General features: G+C 44.8%; 1 protein-coding gene across 1 annotated transcript; it reads left to right on the forward strand.

Moving 5' to 3' along the window:
• Positions 1 to 5,939: 5,939 nt before the first annotated feature.
• On the forward strand, positions 5,940 to 7,068 carry LOC125541588 (protein C2-DOMAIN ABA-RELATED 4-like). The gene is made up of 3 exons (XM_048704958.1): positions 5,940 to 6,334; positions 6,443 to 6,538; positions 6,632 to 7,068. The coding sequence occupies exons 1-3, from the start codon at positions 6,224 to 6,226 to the stop codon at positions 6,908 to 6,910; spliced, it is 486 nt and encodes a 161-aa protein (XP_048560915.1). The 5' UTR covers positions 5,940 to 6,223; the 3' UTR covers positions 6,911 to 7,068.
• The last annotated feature ends 9,314 nt before the right edge of the window (positions 7,069 to 16,382 follow it).

The following is a 16,382-nucleotide window of genomic DNA, read 5'->3' on the forward strand; positions in this document are numbered from 1 at the left end:
AAGTTTCACATGCAACATCTAGAACCTTTCGAAATTAGCATCATATACGGTACATAGACAGATGCATCTCATCTGAAAAACTGCTGAAGCGGAAGGCGAATATTGAGCCTTCATTCATGTTGAAGGTCTTCGCAACTTTCGGCCAGTGCCTGTGGATGATTGACCGTCCATCCTTCGTCCTCTTCAGGAACACTTCAATATTGAACCATGGGGTGTTGTATGAAAACCTTCCTCGCCTCCTGACCATAGAGGTGGTTTGAGAGGTCATCATCCGTGAACTGCTTTGAAAAGGCCTGAAAACAAGGATATGCATAAATATCTTCTCTATATTGGAAATGGGGCAAAGGAATAAAAAAGGTAAGGTATAATAGTTAGTACCATCTTGTAGTTAACTGATGTCTTCTTCATTGTGCACACAAAGATCTTGTTGTTTTTTGTCGCTAATTTCTTTATCCTAACAATCTTTCTGAGTTTTTTGACTTGATTGATATTCATGAACAACTCATTTCCCCATATGTAAATAGGGTCGAACAATGGGTCAAAACATCTGACAGCAGGAGTGCAAGACCAAATTGTTAAAAACTTAAATATTAGAATGGTTCCAACAATTGCACAATAATGTGCTATTAGACAACGGACTATGCACGTGCTTACCTCGACTGTAAACCTCAGTGCTTCTCATTGTTTTCCTGCAACACATATAAGGTAGTTAGTCATCAGGTTAAGTAAGGGTTCATATACTATCAGTAAAATATGTTGATGAAAAATAAGCACACTACAGATTCATCAAATTAATTCAAGCCACATGGAAAACCCATTTATCCAAACCAAGCATGATAAAGAACTAGGAAATATAGCACTTGTATATGTTTCTCATGTATTAAGTGCAGCCAAATTCAATTTATTTCTCACATGCACAATAATACAAAATTCTACCCACGACAATTGGACATCGCATTGCAGAATTGAATCAAGCAGTTAACTAAACACCACAATAAATGAACCAAACATTAACTGAGCACAACATTGCAAAATATAACATACTCCTAATAGAATATCAGACAGTTAACCAAACCAAGCATGCTTAATAACTTTGAAATATAGCAATTGTATTTGTTTCTCATGTATTTAATACAGCCAAATTCAATTTATTCCTCACATGGTATACAATAACAGAATGCACCCACAACAATTGAACACCGCATTACAGAATTGAACCAAACAGTTAACTAAACACCACAACAAATGAACCAAACGTCAACTGAGCATCACATTGCACAATATAACATACTCCTAATAGAAGATCGGACAATTAACCAAACCAAGCATGCTTAACAACTTGTAAATGTAGCAATTGTATTTGTTTCTCATGTATTTAGTACAACCAAATTCGATTTACATGGTATACAATAACAGAATGCACCCACAACTATTGAACATGGCATTGCAGAATTGAATCAAACTGTTAACTAAACACCACAACAAATGAACCAAACGTTAACTGAGCACCACATTGCACAATGTATAACCAAGCATGCTTGAAAACTTAGAAATATAGCAATTGTATTCGTTTCTCATGTATTTTGTAAAGATAAATTCGATTTATTTCTCACATGGAAGACAATAAAAAATTACACCCTAAAGAATTGAACATCACATTTGCAGAATTGAACCAAACAGTTAACTGAAGATGACAACTAATTAACCAAACAGTTAATAAGTGAGCACCAGACTGCATGACATATAGAACATATACACTAGAGCAACAGATTGCATGGTAAAATTACATAACACAATTCACTAGAATTTGTTAAGGAAAGGCAGGAGCAGCACACGCAACGGGTCAACCGAGCATATGCTTAACCGACATAGCAAGCAAATGGCAAGGTGCTCCTCCAAGATCTGGGAGTCGGCACGAATGGCAATCATCGTGACCTCATCCGTGCGTGCGGCCACGATTTACTTCTCCGCAAACAAATGCTCCTTGAGCTCCTGGTTATACTGCATGCACCATGCCTTAGGGCAACGCTTATTTGGTGGAGAGGTCGGTGATTTGGGTGGAAGGTATCGCGCCGGCGATCGGGGCATGTGGGATGTGGAAGGAGGAGGATGGGGTCGGGTATGGATTACCTGCCAGGATAGACGATGCCGAGCAGCGTGAAGGAGGGTCACCGGCGAGGAGGCGGTGCTGCAAGCAAGGAGTGAAGGTTTCAACTTGGAACGAAAGGTGGAAACAGGGGAAATGTGACTTTTGGTAAGGAGCAGGGGCTGGGAGATAGATATTTCCGCGGAAACCGAAAATTTTGAATCGGCTCAGCGAAAAAACTGGTGCGCAAAGTGTCATCAGACACGGTCCCTTATTCAGCACTGTGTATGATATGTGAACATCACAAACGATTCAGACAGCTTAACCTGTGTGATGAGTCTGAACGTCAAAAATTTTGGTTTGAATCTCCCTGGTTACAGTGGTCATCCACATCATTGCATAATTTGCATACACAAAGGAGACCACAGCGCACCCACACTTCTTAATCGAGCAATTTCAGAAATTAAACAGAGCTAGCTGACCTAAACATTAATCTAACAAATTAATGATCGCCGCTCTTAATTAAACAAAACAAAGAGTACTACTATGGCTGGTGCTCGTCGATCTCTGCCGCCTCCTCCATGTCTAGCTCGCGCCCGACGGTCTCCTGGGGAAGGGGCTCCATGGCATCCATCGCACCATACTCGGCAAGCCTCTCCCCATCCGCGTCTGCCATCTCTTTGGAAAAGGCTGCCACGAGCTGGGCATGGGTAGCCGCGATCTGGGCGTGGACGGGCTTCGTCGTGGCAAGGTATGCGGCGGAGGAACGGACGGCTGCTTGAACGCTCTCGGTGATTGCCAACTCTTCGGCCATGGGTTGCCGACCGTTGTCGAAGAAGCTTCGTTCGATTTGTGCGGTGACCGCCACGAGCTAGGCGTGGGCGGCCTCGACATGGTCGTGGGTGGCCTCCATCAGGGCTAAGGCCGCCGCTGCGGAACGGACAACTGATGTGTTGCTCTCGCTAGTTGCTATCCCCGAGGCACATGTTGCTGCCGCGACCTGAGAAGCAACATCGGCTGTTTGGGCTGACTTGGCCGCCCGGTCATAGATTGCGGTCGCGCTCATGCACCTTGTTAGCACGTGCATGGCGGCTGCGGCCACGCTCTCGCCGGAGTGGCCACCGAAGTTGCCCTCACGATGTGGGTCCATGTCCCCATCTTTCACCAGCGATGATTGAAGAGTGAAATAATATTTGGGGAGCGAGCTAGTGTGCTTGATACGCCGGTTGTGGACTGTAGCCGACGCACCTTCTCGCGTAAGCCATAGGCATACTATACACCAACGCTGCTTCAGGATATTTTGCACCGCATCTCACATGGTTGGTGATAATAAACTATGTGGGATCTACTTGATTTTTCATCTTGATTTGAATTACATAATGGGGTCATGGTGGCAATGGGCGGTGTTTGAATCGCTAGAACTTTTATCTGCTGTGAAGAGGCAACTATATGTGTGTCGTAAAAAAATGGAATTATTCAGGGTTGGTTTGGACATTTTATACATTGAATTGGTTTTCTAACCATTTCAGGTGCACAATTTAAAATTAAACTACATACACATGCTCTGGTGTACCAACATGGGTTGTAAAATCATATATGTATCCATGGGTTTATGCTTATGTCCCATGCAAGAAATGTGGATGAATTTCGAACACCACGACACCGTGGCTCTCCGGCAAATGTTGAGGTACTTGCTTTTGTAATTCTAGTAAATCCAAAACCCATCTAAAATTCATGAACCTTGGCATGCTATCATGGAATGGCATCAACATATTGGGATAAAAAATACTCGTAGCTGTCTGAAGCTAATATCAGGGTGGGCTCATCAGCATTTGGAGTCGGCTCATCCATATTGGGAAGTTCTTGCATCATGACCATACCATCATGTTTTGTTGATTAAGTGTAGTAAGCAAGCATATATATACCATCATGTTTTGTTGATTAAGTGTACTAAGCAAGCATATATAAACCAACCTGTAGAGCGCTGAATATATAGTGGGTTTTAAATGAAAACAAATGTAAAGGTTGCAGTAAACAACATCTGCTTAACCTCTTATCTAACCAAAAGTTTAAAATCATACTGTACGTGCGGTAAGCAACTTCATATTTGAACTTGAGCTATGATGCTTTAGGTTGTTAGATAAAAATCAAAACAAGTTTACAAATGCACAAAAGACTCGCACCATTCACATATTTTCCACTCGAGCCCACTCGTAAAAAGCAATGGCAAAGCTAGGACAATCACTTTTATATCAAAAAGGGTTTTTTAACAGCTAAAATCACATATGTACATGCAATACAATACTTTTAACTGACAGCCAAAAAGACTACCACTTTTGCTTTATTTTTATTTTGCAAAAAACGAGTACCACTTTCTGCTCACGCAATGCAATGCAAGAGAGATGCCAAAAATGGCACGGCTGGTTTTGTTTGGACGCAAGGCACATGAGAAATGGTCAACACAATTCCTACGGCGGAGACCGTTTGTCTCTTCTTTCCCTAATAATAAAGCACGGGTTGAGTCTGTCGGGTTCGCCGTCGCGGCGTTTTTGCAAGAACGCCCCTTCTATTTTTGCTATTCAACCGGCACTCCTTTTTAAAGTGGGTATATGAGAAAACGTTTCACTCTTACTAAAAGAACCCTACACTCTTTAGTATTCAACCTGCGATCCTTTCTTTAGCTGGCTAATAAACGCACAACGTCCTCTCCGGCCGCTTCCTCTCCAGCCGCGACTGCCGCCGCCGCCGATCTTCTTCTCCGGCCATCCGCTGACCTCCTGTTCTCCTTCCCCTCCCCAACCCGCAGCCTCCTCAATCTCCAACCTCCTACACCCATGCCGTGCTTCTCTGCTTTGGATCGAGTTGGCCGGATCGACCCCATGGCCGATGCCAAGGTCGCCGGTCCATCGTCCTGCTCGATGAGGTGGAGCCGTGGCAAGGTAGTGGGATTCTTATCGGGCTTCGCCAGCCCCCCTCCCCCCACCCCCCTCCCCGCAAGGATCTTGCTACGTCTTCAAGCTGGATGTTCAGTATTTCTTATCTCTGTCTCAGAGATCTTCTTTGTACCTTTGTATTTTGGTCGTGAATTTATCTTTGGTTGTCCTCCGGCAAGCCTTGCCGTTGGGAAGGCTGCTACTGCCTGTGCATAAGTCTAGACTATTAAGGGCCCAAATCTTAGTACACCGGCAGTCGTGCGTTGGAGTTGGCCTAATGTGGAGTGTCACCCTACAAGGTATCTTCTCAGAAACTTACATCTCGTAGTTGTGTGAAGCTGGTACCGGGGTGGGCTCATCAGCATTTGGAGTTGGCTCATCCATATTGGGAAGTTCTTGCATCATTACCATACCATCATGTTTTGCTGATTAAGTGTACTAAGCAAGCATATATAAACCAACTTGCAGAGCGCTGAATATATAGTGAGTTTTAAATGAAAACAAATGTAAAGGTTGCAGTAAACAGCATCTGCTTGACCTCTTATCTAACCAAAAGTTTAAAACCATACGGTACGTGCAGTAAGCAACTTCGTATTTGAACTTGAGCTATGATGCTTTAGGTTGTTAGATAAAAAATCAAAAAAAGTTTACAAATGCACAAAAGACTCGCACCATTCACATACTTTCCACTCGAGCCCACTGGTAAAAAGCAGTGGCAAAGCTAGGACAATCACTTTTATATCGGAAAGGGTTTCTTAACAGCTAAAATCACATATGTACATACAATACAATACTTTTAACTGACAGCCAAAAAAACTACCACTTTTGCTTTATTTTTATTTTGTAAAAAACAAGTACCACTTTTTGCTCACGCAATGCAGTGCAAGAGAGATGCCAAAAATGGCAACAACTGGTTTTGTTTGGACGCAAGGCACATGAGGAATGGTCAGCACAATTCCTACGGCGGAGACCGTCTGTCTCTTATAGGCTCATGTGTGAGGCTACTCTATTTATGCCCATGAGAAGAGAGGGAGGAAGAAAAAAGCGGGGCGCAAGAAGTCGCCTAATTCTTATTCGAGGATTGGATTAGGCGCTTCTTGGTCCCAAGCCACGCCACGCCACACCGACCACATTCCTCTGTACGTAAAATAATAGCATAGCATAAAATTAATTAAACCGAGTATCGATCGAATTGAGATCGAGCATGGATGGTTTGGTTGGGCTGTTGAAGGTGCGCGTGGTGCGTGGGATCAACCTTGCCTACCGCGACGCAAGAGGCAGTGATCCATATGTTGTCCTTCGCCTCGGCAAGCAGGTGTCCGCTCTCTCATTGTTTCTTCTTCTTCTTGTCCATGATTCTGTATGACTGTATTACTTATTAATTGTCCCCGTACTGTTTTCTGTTTAAATTGTGCGATTGCAGAAACTGAAGACCAGCGTGAAGAGGCGATCTGTGAACCCTATCTGGCATGAGGAGCTAACTCTGTCAATCACGAACCCGAATGCACCAATCAAGCTTGTGAGTACTGCCTACTGTTTTCTTGCAATCCGTTAACAAACACGTTCCGTCTACGTTGAAGAAAACTGTGCTGTGCTGTGCTGTACTGTACAGGCGGTGTTTGACAAGGACACCTTCAGCAAGGACGACCCAATGGGGAACGCGGAGATCGAGGTGCTGCCCTTTACGGAGGTCCTGGAACTGGACACCGAGGGCATCCGCAACGGCACCGTGGTGCGGTTGGTCGCGCCGAGCAGCGGGAACTGCCTCGCCGAGGAGAGCCGCGTGTGCTGGAAGAACGGCAAGTTCGTCCAGGACATGATCCTGCGCCTCAGGGACGTCGAGAGCGGGGAAATAATGCTGAAGCTGGAGTGGGTCAATATGAAGAAGTGACCCGGCATGATCAACAACATGCACATGCATGCAGAGTACTGTACAGTATATCTCGATCCATCCATCCGTCCGTCCGTTGCAGATGTCGGATTGTAACCAGCAAATTAACTTATCTGATTACACCCCGCCCCGCTGTGCTGTGTGTAGTTAGAAAAGAAAATGGATTTCTAAACGCTGACAGTCCAGGACATTGTTTGCAAAGGCATTTCTGATCCCAATAACCGATTAGAGCAGTAAAATCTCGATTTTACTCCTCTACCTAACCGATCCCTAATAGATCATGCTGGAGTAAAAAGTGTTGGAAATATGAGCAATTTACCTAATGATTTTATTAACAGAAATACTAGATAAAACATGACCAGTATAGTAGTGATAAAACAAGTCATACGATTTGACAAAGAGAAGGTAAACAATATCTTCATATATGAACTGTAACTAAATATATCTAGAGCAGACAGTATAGCAAGTTGCATATATGAAATAGAGTCTAACATATCTAAGGCAAATACTAAAATAAGGAACTGTAGCAAAACCTCTAACAGAAAGAAGAAGAACACGTACGGGACAACAGCAACAGAAGCGCTGGACTTGGGGTCGGTGTCCTCGCCTGCCATGTCATCGAGGAGGTCGTGGACGTCGGGAAAGAAGTCGTTGTCGGGGAAGTAGTCGTCGGCGACCGGATCGTCCGTGATGAAGCAGCCAGTAGTCACGTTGAGCGCTCCCCAAAAATCTTATCACCCTTCTCCCGTACAGGACTCAAAAGGTACGGTTTCGGAGGCCTACTATCCCAACGTGCGGTGCACGCCGCAAGCCGGGATGAGGAAAACAACAGCAGCTCAGAGATGGAACCGATGACGAGGGAAAGAGTAGTTCTGATGCATCTCTCTGGGACGAGTGACCTCCCTTTTATAGGCGCAAGAGAAGGAGGCGAGAGGGCAGCGACAGGAGGCGAAACGAAGAGACGGAGATGAAGCGAACAGCCAGCAGCCGAAGGGCTGCACCGTTCGCATTCGAACTCCACTTTCACAAAAATCTTTTCAGCTTCCGTGTGACCTTTCGTATACCCGTAGTGCGTGGCAAAAATTTAGACATCGGCTCGGCTCATTCCCGCAACCCGCGGCGCGTCGTGGCGAGGCGGGCGGCGAAGGAGGAGCGCGCGTGGATGTCCCATTTGTTTTTATGCTCATACAAGTGGGAAAAGAACCTCCCTTATAAACAGGTCCAACTCCAACTAAACTAGCAATGTGGGACTAAACTTTAGTTCCACCTCTTGCCTTGCACAAATGGGTTGCGTGGGTCTTTAGGATTTATTAGGAATTTCTGAAACTGCTATTGGGCTAGGCCCAAAATAGACAAAATTCCAGCAATCCCCCACCAGATCTCAGAGGCACACAAAATTTGCCTTTAGTTCCAAAACACTGTTTTATATACCGGTATTGCAGTGGAGACTGTTAAGTTGAACTTCCACCTAGAACTCTATGCTACATTAGTAAGCAACTTGAACAGTGGACTGGGCTTTAAACTGCAAGTTTTCTGCGAATCTAGCTTCACATAAAGCCTTGACCGATACGTGGCTACTGTGGGTCTTCCCCGCGGGTGGAGTTTATGCGTCATACTCCGTGAGCTTTCATGAGTTTACTAGAGAGAACCCTACTCTCATAGATTGTGAGGTTTGACAATCAAACTCATATAGGTGTGTTCTTCAAAAGATGTTCTGCAGGATAACATCTCTGCTTAAAAGAGCCACTTAGAATACATTAAGATATACATCAACCTGTCATGCAGATTAGAAGAGTATTGCATCTTCATGGAGTGGTATTGTTAATAGTAAGGATACTTTCCTCTTAGTTGACCAACAGCTTGTCTTCCACATCTAATTCACGAGATCTCCGATCACAAAGAATAGGTTACCACTATGAACAACTCATATTGTGGGTCTCATACCCATCTCCCTCGATGCATTATCTATCACATTGCGTGATAGACCCTTAGTAAAAGGATCAGCCAGATTTTTAGACGTTTGAATATAATCCAGATTTTTAGACGTTTGGATATAATCCAATGCAATAACTCCGGAGTTTCTCATTTTCCTGACAGACTTTAACCTTCTCTGAACGTGTCTTGATGACTTCATGTTATCCTTTGAACTGCTCACTTTCGTGATCACAGTTTGATTGTCGCAGTTCATAAGGATACCCGGTACAGGTTTCTCAACAACCGGCAAGTCATTCAAGAGCCGACGAAGCCAATCTGCTTTGACCGTAGCTGTATCTAGTGCTGTGAGTTCTGCTTCCATTGTTGACCTCGTTAAAATGGTCTGCTTGCAAGACTTTCAAGAAACAGCGCCACCTCCATGAGTGAATACATATCCGCTCGTGGCCTTTATCTCATCAGCATCTGAGATCCAGTTTGAGTCACTATACCCTTCAAGCACCTTTGGGTGCCTGGTGTAGTGAATTTCATAATTTGCAGTGCCTTTCAAATAACGCAAAACTCTCTGTAGAGCTTTCCAATGCACATCTCCTGGTTTTGAGACAAACCGACTCAGTTTGCTAACAGCAAAAGAGATGTCAGGTCTTGTAGCACTCACTAAGTACATAAGCGAGCCAATAATCTGAGAATACTTCAATTGGTCTCTAGCAATTCTTCGATTCTTTCGAAGCAACACACGAGCATCATATGGTGTTGGAGAGGGCTTGCAGTCACTGTAGCCAAAGCGACTCAAGATCTTTTCCACATAGTGAGATTGAAGCAATGTAATACCACCATCATCGTCTCTGAACAACTTGATGTTCAGAATGACATCAGCCACTCCCAAATCCTTCATCTCAAAGCAACGAGATAGGAAATCCTTGACCTCCTTAATAACATTCAGGTTTGTTCCGAAAATCAGTATGTCATCAACATACAAGCAAAGGATAACTCCCTCGCCCCCACCATGGCGATAGTACACACATTTGTCAGCTTTATTTACAACAAAGCCTGCAGCTGTTAAAGTTCTTTCAAACTTCTCATGCCACTGTTTGGGTGCTTGCTTAAGTCCGTACAAAGACTTCAGCAACTTGCATACTTTCCCTTCCTGACCATCTATTACAAACCCATCTGGTTGTTCCATATAAATTTCCTCGTCCAACTCTCCATTTAGGAAAGCAGTCTTAACATCCATTTGATGAACGAGAAAACCATGTGAGGCAGCTAGTGAAAGTAGAACTCGAATAGTGGTCAGTCGAGCCACAAGTGAGTAAGTATCAAAGAAGTCTTCACCTTCCTTTTGGGTATAACCCTTAACCACGAGCCGAGCCTTGTACTTTTCAATAGTACCATCAGGCCTAAGCTTCTTCTTGAATACCCATTTGCATCCTATAGGTTTGCACCCATAAGGACGACCAGTTATCTCCCAAGTTTCATTCGCTAATATGGAATCCATCTCACTACGAACCGCTTCCTTCCAGTAGTCAGCATCTTCAGATGCATAGGCCTCTGAAATAGAACTGAGAGTGTCATCTATGAGATACACAAGAAAATCATCACCAAAGGACTTTGCAGTCCTCTGTCTCTTACTCCTAGTAGGAACTTCATTATTTTCCTCCACAGGACTTTCAAAGTGTTCCATCGAAATGGCAGGTTTGATAATTGTAATTGGTTCCTGATTCGATGAACTAGGCATCTCCTGATTAGATGAGGTAGTCATATCCTTCATGGGAAAGATATATTCAAAGAAATTCGCATCATTTGACTCCATGATCGTACCAACATGCATGTCAGGTACCTCCGATTTTACAACCAAGAATCTATAGCCAATGCTATGAAAAGCATATCCTAGAAAAATACAATCCACAGTCTTTGGTCCAAGCTTCCGCTTCTTTGGAATTGGAACATTGACTTTCGCCAAACAACCCCATGTTCGCAGATAAGAGAGTTTTAACCTTTTCTTCTCCCATTCCTCGAATGGAGTTATCTCTTTGTTCTTTGTGCGGACTCAGTTTAGGACATGCCATGCTGTCAATATCGCCTCCCCCCACCATGCCTTGGAGAGACCCGATGTGTCTAACATGGCGTTAACCAAATCAGTTAGAGTATGGTTCTTTCTTTCGGCCACCCCATTTGACTGAGGTGAGTAGGGAGGCGTCCTCTCATGGATTATACCATGTTCCGCATAAAAAGCATCAAATTCATTGGAAAAATACTCTCCACCACGGTCAAACCTAAGCCTCTTGATTTTTCGATCAAGTTGGTTTTCCACTTCAGCTTTATAGATCTTGAAAAAGTTCAAAGCCTCATCCTTAGACTTCAAAAGATACACACGGCAGTATCTAGTGGAGTCATCGATTAACGTCATGAAATATTTCTTTCCACCTTTTGTCAAAACACCATTCATTTCACATAGATCTGAATGTATGAGCTCTAGTGGTGCAAGATTTCTCGTTTTCCGCAGTCGTGTGAGACTTACAAGGTTGCTTAGCTTGCACACACACTTGACACTTAGATCCCTTGACAGTGGTGACACTAGGGATTAAGTTCAACTTCGCTAGTCGCGACATGCAACCAAAGTTAACATGACAAAGACGTGAATGCCACACATTTGATTCACTATTGTTGCAAATATGATTAACAGCTTTATTGCAAACGTCTGATAAGGATAAATGAAACATGCCTCCTGACTCATAACCTTTACCAACAAAGGTTCCATACTTGGATATTACAAATTTATTCGACTCAAAGACAAGCTTGTAGCCATCTCTACACAGAAGAGATCCGCTAAAAAGATTTTTATTGACGGAGGGGAAATAATGCACGTTCTTCAGCCGCACGATCTTCCCCGAAGTAAACTTCAGATCGACCGTGCCAACACCACGAACAGAAGCACTTGAACCGTTGCCCATCAGCACGGTTGAAGTCCCTGCGGTCTGATAAGACAAAAACATGGAAATATCACCGCATACATGCACATTAGCACCCGTGTCAATCAACCAATCAGGAGAATGACATACTGAAAGAATAGTGGGAAATATACCATACCCAGCATCCTTCGTATCAGTGTCTCCAATGACAACATTAGCGGTCTTGCCGCCTTTCCCAGGATGAGCTTGTCATAGCGATTAGGGCAACTAGGAGCCCAATGATCAGGATCCCCACACACATGACAGACACCTTTCTTCTTGTCATTCTTCTTCTTGAAGTTCTTGTGCTGGACAGCCTTGTTCTTCCCATCAAACTTTGCTTTACCATCAAACTTGCCCTTGTTCTTGAACTTGTGGGGCTGTAAGTTCTGCTTCTGTACCACATTGGCACTAGATCCTCCCTCAATACCTCGAGCATGTGTGTCCTTTGCTCTCGCCTTTTCTTCCACATCAAGAGTGCCAATGAGATCCGGGACGGAAAACTCCTGCCTCTTATGCTTCAGCAAGGTAGCAAAGTTCCTCCATGAAGGAGGAAGTTTAGTGATGATACCTCCGGCAACAAACTTGTCCGGTAGCATACAACCAAAGTGCTCAAGTTCTCTAGCAAATGACTGTATCTCATGATCTTGCTCAACCACGGAGCGCTCTTCAGTCATCCTGTAAGCATAGAATTGCTCCATGATGTACAACTCAGTGCCAGCATCCGAGACCCCAAACTTGGCCTCGAGTGCATCCCACATATCTTTTCCATTATCAATTGATGCATAAGCATCAACTATGTTCTCACCAAGAACACTCAAGAGAGCAGCCTTAAACAGAGTATCCATTTTTTGAAAGGCTTGTGCCTGTTGAGCATCAAGCTCTCCTTCAGGTTTGCCAAGAGTGGCGTCATAGCAACTCATGGTTTGAAACCATAAGACTGCTCTCACGCGCCACCTCTTATAGTGGATACCCTCAAACATAGGAGGTCTCACGGAAGCAGCAAAACCACTTGGGGTAAATTGCCTATAATAAGGTTTTTGGATTGTTGGAAATATGAGCAATTTACCGAATGATTTTATTAACAGAAATACTAGATAAAGCATGACCAGTGTAGTAGTGATAAAACAAGCCATGCGATTTGACAAAGAGAAGGTAAACAACATCTTCATATATGAACTGTAACTAAACATATCTAGAGCAGACAGAAAAGCAAGTTGCATATATGAAATAGAGTCTAACATATCTAGGGCAAATACTAGAACAAGGAACTATAGCAGAACCTCTAATAGAAAGGAGAAGAACATGTACGGGATAGCAGCAGCAGAAGCGCTGGACTTGGGGTCGGTGTCCTCGCCTGCCATGTCGTCGAGGAGGTCGTGGACGTCGGGGAAGAAGTCATCGTCGGGGAAGTAGTTGTCGGCGACCGGATCGTCCGTGATAAAGCAGCCAGTAGTCGCGCTGAGCGCTCCCCAAAAACCTTATCACCCTTCTCCCGTACAGGACTCAAAAGGTGTGGTTTCGGAGGCCTACTGTCCCGACGTGCGGTGCACGCCGCAAGCCGGGATGAGGAAAACAGCAGCAGCTCAGAGATGGAACCGACAGCGAGGGAAGGAGTAGTTCTGGTGCATCTCTCTCGGAGGAGCGACCTCCCTTTTATAGGCGCAAGAGAAGGAGGCGAGAGGGCAGCGACGGGAGGCGAAACGAAGAGACGGAGATGAAGCGAACAGCCAGCAGCCGAAGGGATGCACCGTTCGCATTCAAACTCCACTTTCGCAAAAATCTTTTCAGCTTCCGTGTGACCTTTCGTATACCCGTAGTGCGTGGCAAAAATTTAGACATCGGCTCGGCTCATTCCCGCAACCCACGGCGCGTCGTGACAAGGCGAGGCAGACGGCGGAGGAGGACCGCGCGTGGATGTACCTCTTGTTCTTATGCTCATACAAGTGGAGAAAGAACCTCCCTTATTGAAAGATCATGGATGTCGCCTAGAGGGGGGGGTGAATAGGCCTTTTAAAATAATTACGGTTTAGGCTTGAACAAATGCGGAATAAACCTAGCGGTTAATTTGTCAAGCACAAAACCTAAAACAACTAGGCTCACCTATGTGCACCAACAACTTATGCTAAGTAAGATAAGCAACTATGTGATAGCAAGATATATGACAAGAAACAATATGGCTATCACAAAGTAAAGTGCATAAGTAAAGAGCTCGGGTAAGAGATAACCGAGGCACGCGGAAACGACGATGTATCCCGAGGTTCACACCCTTGCGGATGCTAATCTCCGTTTGGAGCGGTGTGGAGGCACAATGCTCCCCAAGAAGCCACTAGGGCCACCGTAATCTCCTCACGCCCTCGCACAATGCAAGATGTCGTGATTCCACTAAGGGACCCTTCAGGGCGGTCACCGAACCCATACAAATGGCAACCCTTGGGGGCGGTCACCGAACCCGTACACTTTGGCAACCCTTGGGGGCGGTCACCGGTACCCGTCAAATTGCTCGGGGCGATCTCCACAACCTAATTGGAGACCCCGGCGCTTGCTCGGAGCTTTACACCACAATGATTGAGCTCCGAACACCACCAACCGTCTAGGGCACCAAGGCACCCAAGAGCAACAAGCTTCTCAAATTTCACTTCCACGTATCACCGTGGAGAACTCAAACCGATGCACCAAATGCAATGGCAAGGGCACACGGAGTGCCCAAGTCCTTCTCTCCCAATCCCACCAAAGCAACTAATGCTAGGGAAGAAAATGAGAGGAAGAACGAAAGAAGAACACGAAGAACTCCAAGATCTAGATCCAAGGGGTTTCCCTCACTTAGAGGAGAAAGTGATTGGTGGAAACGTGGATCTAGATCTCCTCTCTCTTTCCCTCAAGAACTAGCAAGAATCATTGGAGGGATTGAGAGTTAGCAAGCTCGAAGAAGGTCAACAATGGGGGAAGAACACGAGCTAAAAGGATTGAGGTTCATTGGGGAAGAAGACCCCCTTTTATAGGTGGGGAAAAATCCAACCGTTATGCTCACAGCCCGCACAGAGCGGTACTACAGCTCCAAGGAGCGGTACTACCGCTAGGGTGGAAGTACCCCTTTGAAAAACAACAGCGAGGAGGCAAAAGGCCAGAAGAACCGCCGGAGCGGTACTACCGCTCGTCCTCACGGTACTACCGCCCGACCTCATGGTACTACCGCAAATGGTAGCGGTACTACTGCTTGCGAGCGGTACTAAAAAAATACATCCGGCCTACCATCGCAAGACTTGGGACGAGTTTTTGGTCCGGAGCGGTACTACCGCTGTAGGAGCCGTGGTAGTACTGCTCTGGAGTGGTAGTAAAAAATTACATCCGCTCCAATTCGCGGTAGTACCGCTGCAACCTTTTCATAACACCAAAACTGCCACAACTTTTGCAAACGGACTCCGAATTCGATGAAACCAAGTTTGTTGGAAAGCTAGCGACAAGGGCTAACACAATCTTGAAAGAAATATCAATAAGAAGCAAATTAGAAAAGGCCCATAAGAAAATGGTGAGGACCCTTCCTCGGATAAGACCGGTAAAACCTACAACACCGAAAACATCATAGAAGACGCATGCGAACTCCGTTTTCGATGAAACCAAGTTTGTTGGAAAGCTAGCGACAAGGGCTAACACAATATTGAAAGAAATATCAATAAGAAGCAAATTATAAAAGGCCCATAAGAAAATGGTGAGGACCCTTCCTCAGATAAGACCGGTAAAACCTACAACACCGAAAACATCATAGAAGACGCATGCGAACTCCGTTTTCGATGAACTCAAGCTTGTCATCAAGATGACCATAAGCTCTAAGACTAACAAAGAGAACCAAACAAGAACCAAGAAACATGATGCAAGGATGCAATGGTTTGAGCTCTCGACGAACGATACAATCAAGCTACTCACTTGAGAGCCCCCCTTGATAGTACGACTATCGATCCTATAACCCGGTCTCCCAACTACCACCATGAGACCGGTAAAATAGAAAACCTATCAAGGGCAAACCTTTGACTTGCACATGATCCACTTGAGTTAGATGATGACGATCGTGTCCTCCTCAAGATGGACCACCTTTCTTGATTGCGTTGGGTCGATGAAGACTAGATGATTGCTCCCCCATACTCCACTATGGGTGAGCCACTCTTCGGCACATCTTCACAAGTCCATTGACACCATAATGGATGACAAGATTCAAGCACTTGATCTCTTCGTGATTCTCCACTTGAAATTGCACACGGCAATCTTGATGACGATCACCACTTGATGTCATCCTTCCCATGGGTTGTATGATATCATCCTCTTGACGCAAGCCCATGGACATGTACCTAACCCCACATAGGCTCTCACATAGACCATGGGTTAGTACACAAAGTGCAATGGACAATGCTTACCATACCATGGGATCACTTGATCCCTCTCGGTACATCTTCTACTCTTTGTGAGTTGATCAACTTGATTCACTCTTGACTTAGTCTTGATCAACCTTGAATCTTTCCAACTATCTTCGTTTGGATGATGTCTTGAAGGTAAACATGAATGACCACACAATCTTCTTCTTCAAGACATGCTTGCAA

The sequence above is a fragment of the Triticum urartu genome, chromosome 2, assembly GCF_003073215.2.
Source record: "Triticum urartu cultivar G1812 chromosome 2, Tu2.1, whole genome shotgun sequence".
Taxonomy (NCBI): Eukaryota; Viridiplantae; Streptophyta; class Magnoliopsida; order Poales; family Poaceae; genus Triticum; species Triticum urartu.